The 21,922-nt window shown below is 43.7% G+C and overlaps 1 protein-coding gene across 1 annotated transcript in view; it reads left to right on the top strand.

The window, feature by feature from the left end:
• The window catches only part of B4GALNT3 (beta-1,4-N-acetyl-galactosaminyltransferase 3), a 108,263-nt gene that overhangs the window by 46,378 nt on the left and 39,963 nt on the right, over window positions 1-21,922 (top strand). Inside the window, exons 3-6 of the mRNA XM_077468945.1 lie at window positions 3,224-3,271; window positions 13,045-13,140; window positions 15,935-16,025; window positions 21,323-21,423. Of these exons, the coding sequence (XP_077325071.1) occupies window positions 3,224-3,271; window positions 13,045-13,140; window positions 15,935-16,025; window positions 21,323-21,423 (336 nt within the window). The remainder of the gene's footprint in view (window positions 1-3,223; window positions 3,272-13,044; window positions 13,141-15,934; window positions 16,026-21,322; window positions 21,424-21,922) is intronic.

Here is a 21,922-nt window from a genome sequence, read left to right as displayed (position 1 = left end):
GGATCAAACAGCCTCTTTACACAATGCAGAGGATTCCAGCCTGTGTGGAAGAGGCCTTAATCTGAGGAGACTAATACTGGCTATACACATATATAGATTTTTCCTGAATACCAAATCTCCCACTGCAACTACAGTAAATTGAAAGCAGGCCCCTCCAGCTATGAAAATACCTAAACAGTGCTTACATCTGATTGAATGATGTTCGGCCAACAATTTTCCACCTGGTTCCTTCAATCTTTTAATTAAGGGATCTCGGATGGGAGGTAATTTTTGGCTGAAATCCATGTATGCCCAGCTTAACAGAGTCATGCTGGCAGACAGAAACACTACATAACAATTAACATATAGCAGATTCTGCAAGAGTAATGGGCAGATATGACCGTCCCTTGAGCCTTCAGTTTAAGTCAGTTAAACACATTTCAGTTACATTAAAACAAAATATGTGCAAAGTCTTTACAGTTCATCTGATTTAGAAAGAAGCTACAGACTGAGTAGAAAAGCCTGTTCTCTGTCACTGTGCCACAGAGAAGAACCCTTGCACTCTGTGTGGGTGCAATGGTGTCTCCGCAGAGGTCGACACGCACATTGCTAATGCTGGCCATACACTTGTAGCACTAACCCCCGAAGGAGCTGCTAGTTTGATTGGGCTTACCGTTACCTTCTTCACCTCGATTTGTGTCTAGGGGTTCCCGTGGTAGATGGCCCAGAAACTTTAGAGACTGACGACAGATCCGCTTAAAGGGATTTTTATTTGCAAAAACGTAGTTAACGAATAGTCTCTTAGTATAGGATCAGAGGGTTAGGAGAACAAGTTCAGGTACTCTTAGGCCGCGTACACACGCGGGGACTGTTCGCTCAACTTTGTCCGCTGAACAGTGTTTCGGCGGACAGTCCGCTCGTGTGTGGGTTTTCAGCGGACAGTTTCAGCGGACAGTCTGCTGAACAAAGTTTTTCGGAAATTCCGAAAAACTGTCCGCTGAAACTTTGTTTCAGCGAACAGTCCCCTCGTGTGTAGGCTTGTTCGTCAAACTAAGTTCCGCGCATGCTCAGAAAGGATTTACACGCCGAAGTTTGCATTGCAGTGTATAGGACGTCGTTTTCTAGTCCCGTCGTACGTGCCGTTCACGTCATCGCGCACGGTTTCAGCGGACTGTTCGTTCGTCGTGTGTGGGCAAGTCCGTCCATGCTAATTTTGAGCGGACTGTCCACTGAAACTGTTTGACGGACAAAGTTGGGCGAACAGTCCCCGCGTGTGTACGCGGCCTTAGTGTCAAAGTCAATAATAAAGAACTCTCTTACTTTGATTAAATCCAGAGGATAGCCATTCACAACTGGATGTTCACTCAAGTTAGGCCCCTTTCACACGGGACGGATCAGTAATAATCCGCCCCGTGATGATCCGCTCGCTCAGCGGGGATCGCTCCGTTGTCCCCGCTGAGTCGGCGGCGGACAGGGTGGTCCCGGTACACTGTGCAGGGACCTCCCTGTCAACTCTCCGCTCTCCTCTATGGGGGATCGGATGAGCACGGACCGTCTGTCCGTGTTCATCCAAACCGCTCTGCAGACGGATAGAAAAATAGGATTTTCCTCCGTCTGCAGAATCGGACAATTGCGGAGGCGGACAATAGCGGGTGTCTGCGGATGTTCATTCGCAGACACTCGCTATCCCATAGGGATGCATGTATTTCATCCGCAAACGGATGGATGAAATACGGACATACTGTCCGCTTGTGTGAAAGGGGCCTTAGATAGTCCCTCTCTCACAAGGCCTAGCAGCCAACAAGGTGCTTAAATCAGACATTGCCACAGACATTGTTGTAGAACTTGTAGGAAACTAGAACTTGTAGAACACTCGTGTAATACCTGGATGTTTCAGCCGGTTTGGCGATACCCACAAGATTGGATTCACTTAGGTCCCTCCGGCTCATCAGGCTCTTGCTAAGAAGCCAACCTGTGCGTGGCCTTCTTCTGAAGAATCCTCCCCTGGATAGCTACGAAGTTGCTGGGCCTCTCCACAACTGGAGACGGCACCGGACCACCTCGGAATCCTTTTCTTTAGTTTTCTTGCCTCGGGCTAGCCAGCCCCGAGACATAAAGTCGAGTGGATCCGCACCCCAGGCCATAGCCTTCCTGGGGGCTGGTCAGGAGGACCAGGACCATTGAGTCAGAACATACTTTCTGGACCGGAACCCCGAACCACGTGACATCCGCATCTCCCAGAAAGCACAGCAAGAGTGACACTCCCACTGGGCGGGCTCTGAGAGAAGGTAACCTTAAAGCACCTGTGGTTCTATGCCTGTCAGAAGAGACAGTGCCCCCGGTGGCCAGGTTGAACACCCTATAAACCAGTCAGACTGATGCTGAGGTCAAAATTTGGAATAATTATACCCAAACCAAACTGCAGCTCAGGTGTAACCTTAAATTTCAAAAACATAGCGCGTGCTCTTCAGGAGCCAGCGCTACACACTATACGAAAAATCGCCCAAAATTCAATAATTTAGACAGTTCATTTGTTTTTCGGGCAGTTATTGGGCACAAGTCAGTAATCAGTTGTGACGTTTTTGAGCCAAAAAAAACAAAGTACAAGTTTAGAAATTTTCTGCCAAATGAACGATAAATTGAAAGGTTGTTTCCCATTCAAACTGTTTGCACTAGGTATATGTGAAAAAATAAAAATATATTTATGTCCATTAAACAATTTATCAGTCATCACGTGATGGCACTATCGTTTGCTCTCACGGCTAAATGTTCGTTTTTCAAAAATGGGTTTGAATGATTTTTCGTATAGTGTATGGTCAGCATACGTCAGGTAAAGTTCTCTAATCAGAAGGGAGCATGAAATTAGCTGATTGGACAGATTTGGCTCTGACTCAGCAGAGGGACCTCTGCAGAGGGACAACTTCTTCACATACAGAGCACAGGTCCTGCTCTGCAGGCAAGGGATTGACTTTCCTACTCAGGCTGTGGCTTTAATCACTTTAAACAATATGCAAGATGTAGTTAGCATGTCAGTAATCAGCAATCATTGATCATTGTTTTAATTCCTCTGCACTGATAAAGGTGAAAGCTGATCAGTATGTTTTGTTACTGTTATTTTACAGTGTGTTACACACAATGTTTGCTTTTGTATTTTTGGCATGATAGGGTTAAAGAAGTGTAAACATTTTATTTCAAATTGCTGATTAGTACGGAAGATTGTAATGTTTCCTCCTTATTCCCACAGATGCGTGAAAAGGCTTCCTGGAACCTGTCTGTTCCCTGGAGAGCAGAGGTACTGGCAAATCTGACCGTTTCACTGTACAATTAAAATTGAAAGATTATAGTACGTAGTGTGTTATTATTTGCATGATGACATATGGATAAACTGTAACATATCGTTGTATTGAGTAACAAAGGCATTATACCTTGACAAATGTTGTTGAGTATTTATATTTGGACACCTGTTGAGAGTTCAAGTTTCCATTGAAGGGTTCTGTTAATTCTTCAGCATACAAAGACATTTTAATTGTGCGCTTTCAGCTTTGTCGTAACAGTTTCGGGGAAGGCCCTTTTCTGCGACTACGCTTCCGTGTGCAAATTCAGCTCACTATAGACATGACTTGACCAGTATGGTGTGGAGGAGCTTGAGTAGCCGTCACAGAACCCTGATCCCAACCCTAATGAACATCTCTGGGATGAACTGGAACACCAATTGTGAGCCAGGTCTTCTCATCCATCATCAATTCCTAAAGCCCCCCTCCAAAATCCTGTAGAAAAACTTCCAAGAAGATTGGAGGAATCTCCCATAATCCCTTAAGACCCATATACACTATAAGTTTTTCTGCTGAGTTTTTCCTTCAGGTATACCAAAACCATGTAGTACCAGGGCCTGCCTGATTGCATACAAATTTAAATTCCTAAGGTTTGACCTCATATTATATGGTTTTGGTAAATCTGAAGGAAAAACTCAGCAGAAAAACTGATAGTGTTTATGGGGCTTAAGAGTAGTGCTTGTCCCATTTTACTTATTCTTGATCCTATTTCCTGGTTTTATGCCCATGGGGTTTTCTACCCTTATATAATTTTAAAAAGTGAGTAGTTTCACCAAACACTGTGTGTTACTGTATGGAGCTGTTTCTTCACGTTTCACATACCACTAAGGCCGGCCATACACGGTGATAAATTTGCACTATTTGGGGACTCAATTGTCTTCACCCAGTGGGAGCGGGCAGGGGAAGCTGTCCCCATCGGGAGAAGACAATGATTATCGCTAGCACCTACAGCAGCCGCTAGCGATAATCTTAAGAGCATCCGGCAGGCTGGTTCTACCCAAGTCGATTGATCTATCAACTTGGTACATTGAGCCTGCGTATTAACTATTTCAGATCTGCGCTATAGCCGAATGACGGCTACAGCATGGACCTGCTTTGCCGGGAGTACGTCTATTGATTTTCTCCTGTGCCCGAGCGGCCTGCGTGCCCCCTAAAGGACACACGCGGCATGCTCTGAGAGTCTGTGAGACTCGCTAGAACACAGATCGGAGTAAGGGGTCGATCCCTCAGCTGAACCGGCTGAGATTAAAACCGTGTATGGCCAGCCTTAGTCAATTATGACCAGATCATGTTACCCTGTTAGCTGCTTTCTTGTCTTTTCCTGCACTGCTGGGAATCTCATCTGTTATGATCCTTTCTGTATGTTACGTGATTGAGGACTGCTTTTCATGCTCTGGTTGGAACTCTTAAAGTGGAACAACACTGCATCTGACCACCACAAACTAAAAACACAATCTAATTCATCTTTAATATTCAAAACAAACTTTCCCATCCACCCATGTTGCCTGCTTTATTTTGCTGAGAAATCACTTTGAAAAACACCCTCTAGCATTTCTGGTTGTGGACATCTTTAGTAAGGGCAGATGATGCATGTAGGAATCCATCTGCCCTTCGCTCAGGCATGCAGGTGTTTCGTCAGAATCGGTGACCCGTCAGTTAACAGAAGTGACGTTCCGTCAGCTGCGCATGCGTTCCACCGCTACCAAGTTTGCTAATCTGACAGAACACCTGCAGTCAGAAGGCGGCAGCGGACATCTTACTACACCCAGCTATGTCTTGAATTTAAGATTAATTTTAGCAATAAAGTGAGCGTATATGCAAAATTTTGAAAGAAGCTGACTGCAGGTGTTCTGTAAGATCAGCAAACCTGGTAGCGGTGAAACGTATGCGCAGCTGATGAAACACCACTTCTGTTCCCTAATCTGATAGGTCACGATTCTGACGAAACACAGGCAGAAGAGTGTTTCTCCCTCTCTCCTGGAGACTCCTGGGATGTATGGCAATAGTTGCCTATGCATGAAAACTAAAGAATAACTGAAGACATGTAAAAAAAAAAAGTTGAAAACAAGTAAATATGATATACTTTCCTACCTATTTACTAGTTAGGCAGCATAAGGATTAAAATAATCAATGTTGATCAAGAGAGTGACGTTCTGCTCTAAATTGATAAAAAAATGATTTAAAAAAAAAAGAAAAGAGGACAGCTGTGGAGGAAGAGGGGGTGGGACTTCATAATAATGGCAATGTCCAACAAGCTCATACAGGTGTGATCAGAGCTGGCCCAAGACATAGTGTTGCCTGGGTCCAAGAATGGAATGCTGCCCCCACCCCCCAAAAAAAATCACACCCATCAAAAGGCCCCCACATCCATTATTTTATATCATGCTAATTAAAACTAAAATTTAATTTATCAGGAAGTCAGATTTACATGCAAAAGCACCTTGTCTATATGCAAAAGTATATGACATTCCATTATGTTCAATTTCAAGGGGTGGGCTATGGCAGTATCGGGGCAGGCTAGGGTAAGCAGCACCCTTTGACTTTTCTAATTATCACCAATAGCCAGCTGCAGGGCTATACCAAACTGTTGCTATTTTTTTCTTTTGTGTGTATTTTTTGTCTAGGGTAGTATATGGACAGGCTAGGGCAGTATAGAGGCAGGCTGCGGTAATATATAGACAGACTAGGACAGGCTATCGTCAATTTGCTGAGTAAATAGAAGAGAAGGAAAGGCGGTCGTGTCAATGCTGTATCCTGGCCTAGGCCAACAAGGTCCAGGCCTAGGGCAGCACTTTGCATGGGGGCAGCATGGAAAGAGTCCCCGCCGGCTTGCACTACACTGTTAGTGTAGCACCAGTCTTATGGGGTAGACTAGACCAAGAGGCAAATTAGTCTAGGGCCCCCATAAAGCGGCTTCACTGCTTCTGCTATGCGGGCGGCTGGCATTCCGCAACTGTGGGGGAGGGGGGTGCTTCTAATTTTGCCTGTCCTCTCATCCTGGACCACAAACCTTCCTCACTGTGCCATATGTTTTCTGCTGCACCATTGGCATGGTTATATTTTCTTAGTCCTCTCCATAAAATTGTCAGAAATTTGTGCTTAAATTAGAACTGTAGGCAACACTTTTTTTTTTCATTTTTAATAGAGTAAGGGAGGGTTATTACCTCTGTCAAATATTTTTTTTTTTTACCATCACTGTCCCATTACAGAGATTTTCCTTCACTTCCTGCCCCACAGCCAAACAGGAAGTGAGAGGAAATCTATGCAAATTAAGGGAATCCATTGCCCACCCACCCCCTCACCCACAGGCCCTAAGAACTGTCCTCACTTGAAAATTTAAGGGCGGGTCTTAAACAGCAAGGGGTGTGGCCTTGTCAGGAAGGGGTGGGTCATATTTAACCACTTCCCTACCCACCCATAATCATATGACGCCCGCAGATGGGATCTCCCATCCTGGGCGGGCGTCATATGACATCCTCCCATTCCCGGCCACCTAGGGGGAGCGCGTGCGCCCGCTGTGTCGCTCGGGACCCAGTGCGCGTGCCCGGTGGCTGTGATGTCCGCCGGACACCCACGATTGCCCGGAAACACAGCAGGGCTGTGGATCTGTGTATGTAAACACACAGATCCACGGCCTGTCAGAGGAGAGGAGACCGATGGTGTGTTCCCAGTACAGAGGAACATCAATCGGTCTCCTCCCCTTGTGAGTCCCCTCCCCCCACAGTTAGAATCACTCCCATAGGGAACATATTGACCCCTGCAGCACCCGCTGGTGTTAACCCCTTCACTGACAATCATTTTTACACAGTAATCAGTGTAATTTTATAGCAAAAGTGGTCAAAAGTGTCCGATATGTCCGTAACAATGTCGCAGTCATGAAAAAAAATCACAGATCGCCCCCATTACTAGAAAAAAAATGCCATAAATATAGCCCCTATTTTGTAGATGCTATAACTGTTGCGCAAACCAATCAATATACGCTTATTGCGATTTTTTTACCAAAAATATGTAGAAGAATACGTATCGGCCTAAACTGAGGGAACATTTTTTTTTAAAATGGGATATTTATTATAGCAAAAAGTTAAAAATATTGTGTTTTTTTTTCAAAATTGTCGCTCTTCTTTTGTTTATAGCGCAAAAAATAAAAACCGCAGAGGTGATCAAATACCACCAAAAGAAATCTCTATTTGTGGGAAAAAAATGACGTCAATTTTGTTTGGGTGCAACGTCGCACGACCGCACAATTGTCAGTTAAAACGACACAGTGCCGAATCGCAAAAAGTGCTCTGGTAAGGAAGGGGGTAAAATTGTCCGGGCTGAAGTGGTTAAATTAGGGGGTGCACAAGTTTAGTCAGGCCTAGGGCAGCACAAAACTTAAATACACTACTGGGTCGTGGTTTAATTTGCTGCCCTTCTCAAAGTGCTGCCTGGATCCAATGGACCCACTGGGACCCATAGTAGGGCCGGCCCTGGCAGTGATGGTCAGGTGTCCACAAACGTTTGGCTATATGGTTTATAATATGTATAATATATTCAAATATAAAGTACAGGTAATGCCTATTTAATAGATTTTTTTTTTTTTAAATGAGAGCTGCAAAACAAAAAAATTGATAACCGCTTTTGAAATGAGACATGAACATGTTAAAGCTTCTCGGTGATAAAATGTATTTGCGGTCCATGATGTCAGGTCACCCTCCCTGCAGTAACAGTGCCAAAACCCAGGCAGGGGCTTGTTCTATACCCTCAACTGCCAGTAAATCCAGGAAGAAAATGCATACGGCATTCATTAGGTGTACCTTCACTCTTCTGGACAAGCGAAGACAAAGTCCCAACCTGGACCTCCTGTACTGACGCATTTCACCAATAAAACTGGGTTTAATCATAAGGAGCTTGTCTGGAACAATAAAGTTACATTTGCATTGGATGGTCACCTTTTTCTGGATTAAATGTTCAAGTTTATTTTGGATTTTAATAAATAGCTTTAGATCTGTGCTGAGTTGCAGGCAGACCTTCTCTCATCACTTGTGTCAGGCTCGTCCTCTACCATCTATGCTATGTATTGTTACATTGAGCTGTCCTAGGAGTGGGGGGGGGGCAGAGGAGAAGGAGAAGGTATTATTTGCAGTCTATCAGGTGGATATCGATAGGAGGGGAAGCATTATCTCTTCTACACAATACTTTCTCTATGAGGCCGCATTAATCCCCTTTATGGGAACAGATCTCAGGATTGGCTACTATGGGGCCCCAATTTAGTCTCCAATTACAGCCCTTTCCCAGCATCCCATTTTTTTCTTATCGCTACAAAATCTCTACCTATCCTATTAAGGGAACTACATTTATACTACACAATACAAAGTGGCCCATGTTACCTCTTTGTTATGTATATTTTTCTCATCAAATTGAGTTGTAAGGTTCTTTTTACAAGCATGCTCCACTCCGTTCTGCATGCGATCCGTGAACAGATCACCTGCTGATTCGAGGCAGAATGGGATGGATGTCACTTTTGTGACATCCATGCCAGTTCAGTTTTTTTGTCAGCATTTTGACAGCGGACATTTGTGGTCCTAAGGTCCATTTACATGAGGCTTCAGCCAATCCATTACATTTAGCTCCAGGAAAACTAAACTAAAAAGGATTCTGAGGTCGGCAGATGTAAGCGTACATACATCTGTTTACATCCACCTGCCCTTAGACTTGAATGGAGCTTCCGATCAGGTGCTGAAAAACTGACAGGAAGACCTGATTGGAAAGTCCATGTAAAAGATCCTCAAGACTGACTGTGAGGCCGCGTACACACGCGGGGACTGTTCACTCAACTTTGTCCGTCAAACAGTTTCAGCGGACAGTCCGCTCAAAATTAGCATGGACGGACTTGCCCACACACGACAAACGAACAGTCCGCTGAAACCGTGCGCGATGACGTGAACGGCACGTACGACGGGACTAGAAAACGACGTCCTATACACTGCAATGCAAACTTTGGCGTGTAAATCCTTTCTGAGCATGCGCGGAACTTAGTTTGACGAACAAGCCTACACACGAGGGGACTGTTCGCTGAAACAAAGTTTCAGCGGACAGTTTTTCGGAATTTCCGAAAAACTTTGTTCAGCAGACTGTCCGCTGAAACTGTCCGCTGAAAGCCCACACACGAGCGGACTGTCCGCCGAAACACTGTTCAGCGGACAAAGTTGAGCGAACAGTCCCCGCGTGTGTACGCGGCCTGATGGATCAATTACAGCTTAAAGAGGAAGTAAACCCTGATAGGTTTACTTCCTCTTTGTCTCCCTGAAAAGGTAAAGCATAATGGACTACTATGCATCGCATAGTAGCCCATTATGTGTCACTTACCTGACACAGGAGCCAGCGATGTCACCGATGTCCCCTGTAGTCCGGAGCATCCATCTTCTTCCCGGTATCGCTGCTCCGGCCACTCACAGCGCCGGAGCAGTGATGACGTCACTCCAGGGCATGCGCATGGGAGCAGCCACTAATGGCATTTCGGCGCTAACAGCGACATACTGCAAACGGCGATAGTGCGCCTGCACGCCGCTGTCACTGTCTTTTAGTAAATATCTCCTAAAACTACACGGTAATACATATTTCTTGGACCTACAGGTAAGCCTTAATCTAGGCTTACCTGTAGGTCAAAGTGGTTTGTAAGGGTTTACAACCACTTTAAGGGCTCTTTCACATGGGACAGATCCGTGATGATCCACCCCGTGGACATCCGCTTGTGCAGGAAGATGACAGGTCTGTCTCTGCACACTGTGCAGGGACAGACCTGTCAGAGCGCCGCTCTCCCCTATGGGAGATCGAATGATGACGGTCCACAGAGTCCATCGTCACCCGATGTGCAGATGGATGGAAAGGTCGTTTTTTTCCTCCGTCGCACTTTTTCGCATCGGAGCGGGTCAGATGTCAGCGCTGACATCGGACGCTCCATAGAGGTCTATGGAGCATCCGTTCAGGTCTACCTAAAAAACTGACAGGCGGACCTGAACGGATCGTTCGTGTGAAGGAGGCCTTGGGCTCCATGTGCACTGATGTTTTTTTTATAAACTAGAAAAAAAAACGCTGGATGAAAACCGCTGATAATAGCGGTTTTGTCGTTTTAGGAGCGTCAACGTTATTATTAGTATTTTTTACAGTACATGAAGGGGAAAAAAACGTTTAAATAAAGCTAGTAGTGTTTTAGTAGCATTTAGAAGCGCTTAGGAGCATTCATCGTTTTGTTTTCTGCTAGAAAAACGCTCCAAAAAACTCTACAAAAAATATTTTTTTTCTTCTCTTATGCCACGTACACATGATCGGAATTTTGGTCGGAAAAATCTCTGATGGTTTTCCCGACGGAATTCCGATGGGATTTCGCTCAAGCTGCCTTGCATACACACGGTCACACCAAATTCCAACCACCAAAAATGCAATGACATACAACACGTACGACGGGACTAGAAAAGAAGTTCAATAGCCAGTAGCCAATAGCTTCTGTCTTGTAGTTGAATCTGAGCATGCGTGAGTTTTTGCCCATCGGAATTGCATACGCACAAACTTATTTTCGAATAGGAACTTTTTCCGACTCAAAAATTGAGAACACGCTCCCAATCTTTTGCTGGCCAAAATTCGTGGAGTCCAATGGAGCACACGATCGCATTTTCCGAGGAAAAGCTCTCATCTGTCTTTTTCTGGCCAGAATTCCGATTGTGTGTACGCAGCATAAGGCCTCTTTCACACGAACACTCCATTTAGGTCTGCCTGTCAGTTTTTTAGGCGGACATGAACGGATGCGCCATAGACATCTATGGAGCGTCGGATATCAGCGGTGACATGTCCGCTGACATCCAACCCGCTCTGATCTGAAAAAGTGTGACGGAGGAAAAACCTACTTTTCCATCCGTCTGCGGATCGGGTGACGACGGACTCTGCGGTCTGTCGTCATCCGATCTCCCATAGGGGAGAACAGCGCTCGGACAGGTCGGAGGCGGAGTGATCCCCGCTGTGCAAGCAGACGTCCATGGGGCGCATCATCACGGGTTCCGTCACGTTTAAAAGAGGCCTTCGTTTATAGGAGCTGAAAAAAATTCTAATAACAGCTTCTTAGAGCTTAAAAAGATGCTAATGTGCATGGAGCCTTAAAGGAGAATTAAAGTCAAAACTTTTTTCTAGTTTTAGATGGAGTCGGGGAGGGTTTTAACCTCTGTCAGGTTTTTAATGCTGTCTGTATCTCTGCACTCTGTGTGCTTCCATCAGCGATCACTGCAGCTAATTGCTGGCTGTGCAGAGAGCTGTAAATATCTGCGGCTGCCAGCAACCGGTCATTATAGTGAATAAGGTTGGCAACTGCACCTAGCCACTCTCATCTGCAGCTTTAAACAAAAGATTTCTGCTGCTACAATTCGCACCAGCATTCGGCCCGTGTGTATGCCAGGTGGTCTGACGGAAGCTGGTCATTTTCAGCCAGCTTCTGTCTGTTGACCATGCTGGAAAACCAGCAACTGACCAATGGCTGAGAGTGCCGATCTGAGTGTTCTGCTGGGGCCCATCACATGCCTGAGGAAGGGGTCCTGCGTGACTCCGAAACGTTGCACTCTCTTGCTGTTGATGTGATCATGCTAAAATAAAAATAGTTTGAACTAAAGATCTATGGTGTGCTGGCAAATATAGTCATTCTGATGGGGGGGGGGGGGGGGGCATCCCCCTGTCAGAACACAACAGCTCAGTGGGGGAGATCACTGTACTAACTTCATATTGTTAGTACAGCAGTTCTGACCGGAGCTGACAGTTTTCTTTTTCTTTCATTCAGCTTGCTGGGTTGAATGGAAACAAAATAATTGTTTGTACCAAGCTTTAATGGCAAGTGTGAATGTAGCCTAAGGTTTTTACAACCACAAAAAAAAGTATCAGTGCATGGCCAGCTTTATTTAGAGACACGCAATTAGTATCTTGAAAAGAAGGTCAGCCATTGTGAGGGGTTACCACCATCCCTTCACCATGTTCCCAAGTCTGCACACCTGTTGTGCCCATTATATGGGGTTCCCACCATCCCTGTGCCATGCTCCCAGGTCTGCACACCTGTTGTGCCCATTATGAGGGGTTCCCACCATCCCTGTGCCATGCTCCCAGGTCTGCACACCTGTTGTGCCCTTTATGAGGGGTTCTCACCATCCCTGTGCCATGCTCCCAGGTCCGCAGACCTGTTGTGCCCTTTATGAGGGGTTCTCATCATCCCTGTGCTATGCTCCCATGTCTGCACACCTGTAGTGCCCTTTATGAGGGGTTCTCACCATCTCTGTTTTAAGTTTCTAGGTTTGTAACCTGCTGCGTCTAATTTAAGGGGCTCCCGCCATCCCTATACCATGTTCCCAGTTCTGAAAACTTGCTGTGCCCATTATCAGGGGATCCCACCATCCCTACTGGATTTGTATTTTTGTTATACCTTTAATATTACTTATTGTTATATGTTTATGGTTACATGTTTAAAAAAAAAAATCAGCTTTTGTATTATAAATGTGAGATGTCTCACTTCTTATTGGGCCTCAAGATAAAAAAAAAACAAATGGAAATCACACAGAAACAAAACCAAAATAACCGATTGACACATTTTTTGTCATTTCCTACCTTATTCTAAAAAAAATAAAAAAATGTTCTCCGTCACTGCCCCCTGCAGGCTGAATTGGAGTGCACATGCAGTTCAACCTATGTAGAATATAATCACTAATGCATGATTTTTCTGCAGTTTTCTGGTCAGGTGAATCTCCATGTGTTTGAGGATTGGTGTGGAAGCAGCATCGGTCAACTACGCCGCAACATACACTTCCCCCTGTACCCCCACGTGAGTACCATTGCACTGCAGATACGCACATAAGACATAAGACAGCTTTTAAAAAAGGACTTAAAAAACATTTTAAAAACTGTTCTTGAAAAAGTAACAATTCTGTTTTATTAAATACCGTGTTTAGCTTTTGTGTCATAAACGGAAAAAGACGAAAATGTAAAAAAAAAAAATACATTTTTTTAAATAATTTTATTTTATTTTGGCTACCGTATTTGCCTTTAAACAGCTGAAGCCTGCCAGCCTCAGCTGTCACAGTGTCTTTCTGTGCCACGTAAAGTGATACAGCAAATGGTAAGCAATAAGGGACTTGCCCTCTACAGGAAAAAAGGGGTGCATGATTCTTTATCTTTTTGGGGGCATCCTGTCTTGTGAATGTGAGCAGATTTTATCTTTTAATATGATGATTTCTGTTTTGTATAGGGATTCTTTTTCTTTTCCAGTCTCCCTCTCTTTGTGCAGCATGAGACTTGGGGTTTGTTTGTAAAAAAACTCACAAGATCATCATGTCATATTTGTTGTGGAGATCACATGGTCAGGAACCACGCCGATTGCTAGAAGAGACCTGGAGCTGTCACTTGACAGTTTGGTGTGAGAATAAGGCCTGGTTCACACCTATGCATTTTTTAGTGCATTTTCAGTTGTGCAGCAACACACTACAGCCCATTTAACATGATTTCTTATGGATGTAATTCACATCTGTGCATTTTATGGAAAGGGCCAGGGACTTTTTTTTTCTTCAGTTTTTTGGTTCCATCGCTTTACCGATGTTATAGCGGCGCTTTTTGGTCGATAGCGGGGTGCTTTTAATTCCCCGCTAACGACCAAATAAAGGGTTAAAAGTGCTGCTGCTGAAGCGCTTTGCAGGCGATTCTGCAGCGGTGCCCATTGATTTCAATGGTAGGGGCGGGGGAGGAGTGGTGTATACACTGCTCCTCCACCACCCGAACGATACTGCTTGTAGGACTTTTCCTGTCCTGCAAGTGCACCGCCCCAGTGTGAAAGCACTCAAGCTTTCACACTGGGGTGGATCGAGAGGTGCTTTTCAGGCGCTTTACAAGCTCTATTTTTAGGGGACAAAAACGCCTGAAAAGCGCTCCATTGTGAAAGGGGTCTTACTGAACTGCGCATATGCAGCTCAGTTTTCATTTCCGACATGGTGCCAGTGGCATCATCTCATGTCGGACAATCAAAAAATGCTGAAAAGCAGCACTTGGAAGATGCCTGGGAGAAGATGCGAGGGCAGGCCTCAGGCCATTTGAGCAGAGGTGAGTAATCCTGACTTTAGTTGTTCTTTAACCTTCTTTTCCAAATGCAAACAAAAAAAAACTGCTGCTGTAACAACCTAAAAAAGTGTTCATTTATATGAAATTGGATACTTTTTAGCCACATCCAATTTGCATAACACAGGAATATGACCGGTTTTCAATGGAGCCGATTTACACACACGTGAGGCGATTTTAAAAAGGGTCCTGTGCGTTTTTGGGTCTAATTCAGGTGTGATTTCAAGTAAAAACTCGTACCTGAACCGGTGAACCGAGACGCACTGGACTGCTGCATTGAAACCGCAGCCGCATATGTGTAAACCCAGTCTTAGCTGCAGCTGGTCTTTAATTTGTCTCCCACTAAAGGTCCATTTAAAGCTACATGTCCATCCAAGACTACCCCAACTACAGGTTGAAAACACTACTGTGCAATTTAACTGCAGAACGAACACTGTTGTATTCCTATTGCAAGTGTAAAAAAAATCTACTGGTGGGATCACCAGATAATAAAACTATGATACTTAGGACTCCAGGATGCAAAAACTTTTATGTTAAAAACAGTGACAGACTGCATCCTATTAATCATTTCTAATTATGCATATAGTTTTAATTCACCAGTGTCCAGTTAAGCATCTGCTGCAGTTATCATTTGACAGGTTACACACAGGTAACCTTCTCCTGTCTTTGTGGATTAACTGCAGATCTTTGTTGAGCGCAGGGTGTAACTTTCCACAACCAGTCGGAACACGGCGTGCGCTTGGTCATCGTTCCACCCAGTGCTGAGTGTGCTGCCATTCTAGAACAAAGAGAATGTGCACTTGTTTATCAGCAATAAATCCATCTTCACTATTAATGATTAATACTTTATTATTTTTAAACCAACCTAAAATGTCAGCTGCTTTTTGTTTAGGTGCCAATAGAATCTGTACTGTTCAAACAAATCCAAGATAAGTAATGGCATCGCTATCTCTATTGTACAAATCCATCTGGGATTTTTCTGCCTTTGTTGGAAGATGTGCAACCTGTACAGAATTCGAAGTATTTTATTACAATGGCAGCTGAATGTCAGCTTTTGACAAGCTGAGGAGTGGCCAGCTGTTGACATGATGTCATCAGTCTGCTACAGGCAGGAGGCACCATTTTCTCAGTCTCCGTCCCCTAGTGATCAGACTACAATATTTTAACTTTGTAGTAATAAAGGCTGTAGTAGGGGCTGATCTGTGTCAGAAAATTGAGAACACAGCCAAAATCCACACAGGATTGGGATTTTACATGATTGCGAACTGGCGTTTTAGTCCAGGAAGAAGATAACCCTGGATAATGACTGAACAAAGATGTCACTGTCCTTCTAGATGGAAAAACAGATGAAACCATTGTTAGGGAGAGTACTGTGATCTTTCTTTAAAGGTAATAAACACCTGGAAGTGTTACACTAACAGAGTACTACTAATCATGCTGCACGTGCAAAATATATCTGATGACAGGTCCACTTTAATAAAATCATTAAGCTTTTGTTTTTGATGCATCAGATTCGTACTACAATCAACAAACTTGCTGTCACTCCGCAATGGACCAACTATGGGCTGCGCATGTTCGGATACCTGCACCCTGCTATAGCTGGTAAGGACAATAAACCACTAACAATGGCAATCTATAGCTTTATCTGTTGTTTTATCATTACACCCAGTATACTCTAAAGCAGGGTTTCTCAACCAGGGTTCCTCCAGAGGTTGCTAGGGGTTCCTTGAGAAATGAGAATTTCTGCCTCTCAGTTAAAGTGGTTGTAAACCCTTACAAACCACTTTGACCTACAGGTAAGCCTAGATTAAGGCTTACCTGTAGGTCCAAGCAATATCTCCTAAACCTATATGGTTTAGGAGATATTTGCCCGAAAACGGGCACCGCTGTCTACGGCGCATGCGCCGTAGACAGCGGCGCACTGAGCGCGGCAGTTCCAAAAATGGAGCTGCCACATTTGTTGACTCCCGTGCGCATGCGCGGGAGTGACGTCATCGCGGCTTCGCCGAATGACAGCGGCGGAGCTGCGAGACGCCACCAGCAAGATGGATGCGGCGGACTACAGGGGACAGCAGCGACTTCGCTGGCTCCTGTGTCAAGTAAGTGACACATAATGGGCTACTATGCGATGCATAGTAGTCCATTATGCTTTACCTTTGCAGGGAAAAAAAGAGGAAGTAAACTCATCAGTGTTGTCAGCTTGCTTGTTAGGAGGAGAGAGGATTGATCTCATCAGTGAAAAGCTGCTCCTTTTGGAACCCATTCTGTAGTGCAAATCTGCAAAATGCAAAAAGCACAAAAAATGCATAGGTGGGAATCAAGCCTTATTATCCAATCACAGGGTGGGGTAGGTCAATGACACATCTGTATAGCATTAACTTTGGGGAGAAAAGTAAAGCCAAGGACCTGGGTATGCTCATGCTGTCTTGAAAGAATCTCAAGACTGGTTGATAGATATTTTGCTAGGTAGGACTATTCACATTTGTATTACTCTATGTATGGGTTTATAACTCATCGGTCTGATATAGTATTTAAAGTATATATAAATCCAATCACTAGGACCTTATAAAATCTTTAACAAGGTAATGCCGTTTCAAATGTCATTTTCAATATTTTTTTAAATATGCAGCGTTCATTAAAATAATTGCAATTCTACCATCAAGGTTCTCGTTCAGGCACTTCCTCTTATAGGGTGACAATGCTCTGTATACCAGATATACATCTGTGTTGCCACCCTGTCACATGTGCTTCTGATGGAAGCTACCAGTTACTGTTTCAAAACACATTATGTAGGCATGGTCCACTGTTGTCACCATCAGGGAACCTGTCCTGAGAAAAGCTGAGCAGTCATCGCCAGAATGCATGTACAGTAAAACCTTGGAAGCACTTATATATCGGAAGCAAATTTCCCCATAAGAAATAATGGAAACTCAGATGATTCGTTCCACAACCATTTATTCATAAATCCTTCAGTTTATAGTCCATATAAAAATATTATAGCAATGTGATAGGTTGTGTAACTATAAAATGTCCATCCACAAATGTCAGCCTCCACCATGGGATTAAAAACAAAATCCAGCAGGTCCTACAGAGTATAAAAGAGAAGAGAGGAGCCGCTAAATGTTGTACCTTCATTAAATGTAACCATATTGCTACACTTAGAGGCACCTCTTCTCTTTTATACTCAGTTGTGAGATGACACTACTTGTATATCAAGACATCGATTGTATATCAAGTCAAAATTTATTTAAAAATGTAGCTTGTCTTGCAAAACACTCTTAAACCAAGTTACTCTCAAACCAAGGTTTTACTGTACACAGGAAGTGGCAGCACTGAGATGCAACAAGGATGAGCAAAATATAATAACAAATATTTACTGAAAAACAAAATAGTAAGTGTTTATGATATACTATACTTAGAAAATGTCATTTAGGGTTTACATCTGCTTCAGGACATCCTAAAAATGGATTCATTAAAACTAAATTGTCTCTTTCATGGGATATGTCCTTTTGGCATGCCTTATAGCTCATGTTTAGCTAAAAAAAATTTTTTAGCACCACAGTTTTATTGACCTAACTTACCTGCAATGAAGTATGTCTGACGTTGTGCAGACAGCTGGATCCTGTAGAAATCTTCACTGCAGGGATGCTCTGTCCTCTTCCTGCCGCTGAAATTCTAGCATGCCAGGGGTTTATAGTCATAGTTCTCCTGGCTAGGTGAAAGAATCCTGTGACTCATCAGAATCTATCCCATTCACAGATCATGCTATAGGTATTAAAAAGCAACAAAAGAACTTACCAGAAGAGAGGAGGGCATGGGTCCCCATCGGGAACTGGAGTAAAGATTTCCACATGATCCAGCTGCCTGCTCACATTGGGACTTCCTTTTATTACTGATACGTAAGGTCAATAGGGCCTTGTGGGTAAAAATAATTTTTAGATAAAGGTCAGCTTTAACCACTTAAGGACCGGAAGAATTTCCCCCTTAATGACCAGGCCATTTTTTGCGATATGGCATTGCATTGCTTTAAAGCAGGAGACCCGCTAAAAATATTTTTTAAAAAGTCAGCAGCTACAAATACTGCAGCTGCTGACTTTTAAAATAAGGACACTTACCTGTCCCAGGGTCCAGCGATGTCGGCACACGACACCGAACTGTCCCTCGGTCCTCGGATGCTGCTGCCACCGTCTTTGCTATGGGAATCAGGAAATGAATGCACGCGTCGCGCAGCGCAATGTAAATGGTCCGTGCTGTCTCAGGGACCCGTGTGTGTCCCAGCAGACAGCATGGTCGGACATGAAGAAGCATAGACTCCTGTGGGAGTCTATGCCCGGAAGTGGGTGAAAATAGCTGTCTTAGACAGGTATCTGCTACCCTCCGGTGTCACATTTGCCACCTTTTAGGGGGAGGGTTCCGAAAAGCGGAGGTTCCATTTTTGTGTGAACCTCCGCTTTAAGACCCCTTTCACACTGGGGCATTTTTCAGGCGTTTTTCAAGCGCTTTAGCGTTAAAAAAAGCGGCTGTAAATCGCTTGAAAGAAGCCTCATCGGCAGTCCCAATGTGAAAGCCTAAGTGCTTTAATAGCCCTTTCACAATGTCAGCACCCGAAAAACGATCGTAAAGCGCTACTTGGAGCGTTGTATTCACCGCTCCAAAAGCGCTGCAAAGAAGCTGCTTGCAGGACTTTTTTTGATGCCCTGCCAGCGCAGCGCCTCAGTGTGAAAGCACTCGGGCTTTAACATTGGGATTGCACTTGCAGCTTCTTTCAGGTGCTTTTTTTAACGCTAAAGCGCCTGAAAAACGCCCCAGTGTGAAAGGGATCTCAGTGTGAAAGCACTCGGGCTTTTACATTGGGATTGCAGTTGCAGCTTCTTTCAGTCGCTTTTTTTGGTGGTATTTGATCACCTCTGTGGTTTTTATTTTTTTGCGCTATAAATAAAAAAGAGCGACAATTTTGAAAAAAAAACAAAAACAATATTTTATACTTTTTGCTGTAATAAATATCCCAAAAAGAAATTAAAAAAATAAATTAATTAATTTCTTCATCGGTTTAGGCCGATACATTCTTCTACATATTTTTTATTTTTAAAAAATTGCAGTAAGTGTATATGGTTTGGTTTGCACAAACATTATAGTGTCTACAAAATAGGAAATAGATTTATGGCATTTTTTTTTTACTAGTAATGGCGGCTATCCGTGATTTTTAGCGGGACTGCGACATTGCGGCAGACAGATCGGACACATTTTTTGGGGCCACTGACATTTATCAGTGCTATAAAAATGCACTGATTACTGTGTAAATGTCACTGGTAGGTAAGGGATTAACACTAGGGGGCGATCAAGTGGTTAAATGTGTTCACCTTATGTGTGTTCTAACTGTATGGGGATGGGACTGACTGGGGAGGAGACATATCACTGTTCCTGATTAGTAGGAACAGACAATCTGTCTCTCCTCTCCTGACAGAATGGGAATGTGTGTGTTTACACACACACACACACATCCCTGTTCTGGCTCTCATTTCCGCTAACGTGCGTGGCCGGCAGATACCGCAGCTGCAGACCACCCGCATCAGGGCCCCCATTGAGCAGCGCAGGTGCCTGCTAGAGCAGACGTACAACTACAGCGATTCACGGGAACCACAGTATAATGACGTCAGCTGGTCAGCAAGTGGATAAAGTGGCTGAGTGAGGACCATTCAGTGGGAAACCTGCAGCTGCTGTGTAGAGTGTGCCCGGTACGGAATGATGGCCTTAAAGGGTAGCTCCACTAAGAACAGCTAATTTTGGTCATCGCTAGCATTTATAATGACGGGGGCTGGTTGGCAAGTGGTTAAAGTGGTTGTAAAGCTCAGACATGAAATATGAGCAAAGCATATCCCTATATAATGTGTATACTTTTCTCAATTCAGAGCACGGAAGTGTCATTTCTGTCTGCTGCCCCTTTCCTCTGCTATCTACATTAGTCACTTTTGATACGTTTTCCTGACACCAAGAAAGCCACTATGTCCTTGAAAGGCTGATTCCAGAATGGTAGTGTCTATGTTGATTCTAATCAGCTAATGTACTTTCAGAATTCTAATGACCAAAATTGCAGCTCCTGCATCTCTTTAGAGGTTTTGAAGTATGTCACCAAAAATGAAGTTTTTGTTGCAGGGGATGCCCAATATCTGACTTTTATCTTAGTGCAGACTTCTGGGAAAATCAGCGAGCCAATCACACAAGCAGGAAACCTTTCTGGGGAAGTTCTGTACAACGTCTATGTACAGAATAGCACCAGGTTGCCATATTGCATTACATTTTTCAAAAAATTACAGAGGCTGCAGTCTGAAAAGGAAATGTATTTTTTATCAACATTGAAGAACAATATGGCTTGTGTAGAAAATGTTAATGATTTTTTTATTAATTTTTTTGCTTGTTTGTTTCGCAAAAAAGTGGAGTTACCCTTTAAAAAAGATGGTCTAGCTCAAGGATCTCCAAATTATGGCCCTCCATCTGTTGCGGAACTACATGTCCCATGAGGCATTATGAAACTCTGACATTCACACCCATAACTATGCATGATGGGAATTGTAGTTTCTGAACAACTGGAGGGCCATAGTTTGGAGACCCCTGCTAGCTTGATCATATTGGACTAAATTCATGAAATTTTTTTGTGATATAAAAGATATTGTCTGCATGTTTGTATAAATTATTCTGTTTTACTATTAATAATCTGTGGTTTATCAATAATTGAGTGATGTGAAAAAAGTGAAACCCTTAACAAACACATTCTGAAACAGGGAAAAAAAATCCTATAAGATTTGTAATTTCATGTAACTCTGCAAGCTCAGAGCTGCTGTTTGCCCCATTACTTTTTTATATTGCTCAGAATGATGTGTGTTACCTTTTCCTTGTTGCAGGAAATTTCCAATTTGCTGTGTCATCAGATGACAACTCGGAGTTCTGGCTGAGTGAGGACCATTCGGTGGGAAACCTGCAGCTGCTGTGTAGAGTGGGCCCGGTACGGTATGATGGCCTTAAAGGGTAGCTCCACTAAGAACAGCAAATTTGATGATAGCTAGCATTTATTATGTTATGCCTCATACGCACGAGTGGATTTTCCATCTGAAAAAACTTGGATGGTTTTTCAGACGGAATTTCGCTCAAGCTTGGCTTGCATACACACTGTCACACAAAATTTCTCACTACGACGAGCCGAGAAAATGAAGTTCAATGCTTCCCAAGCATGCGTCGAATTGTTTCCGAGCACGCATAGGAATTTTGCACGTCTGAATTTGTACAGATGATCGGAACTTTTTCCGACCAAAAAATTTAGAACCTGCTCTCAATCTTTTGCTGGCCAAATTCCGCCAGCAAAAATCCGATGAAGCATACACACGATTACATTTTCCGACCAAAAGCTTACATCGCACTTTTGCTGGCGGAATTTCCGGTCATGTGTACGGGGCATTAGAGGAGAACTCCAGGTTATACCATGTTGCATTTAAACACTACAAAAA

This window comes from Lithobates pipiens, unplaced genomic scaffold, assembly GCF_037356315.1.
Source record: "Lithobates pipiens isolate NorthernLeopardFrog02 unplaced genomic scaffold, aLitPip1_a1.2 Scaffold_8, whole genome shotgun sequence".
NCBI classification, from domain to species: Eukaryota; Metazoa; Chordata; class Amphibia; order Anura; family Ranidae; genus Lithobates; species Lithobates pipiens.
This window is presented reverse-complemented; position numbering and strand designations above follow the sequence as displayed.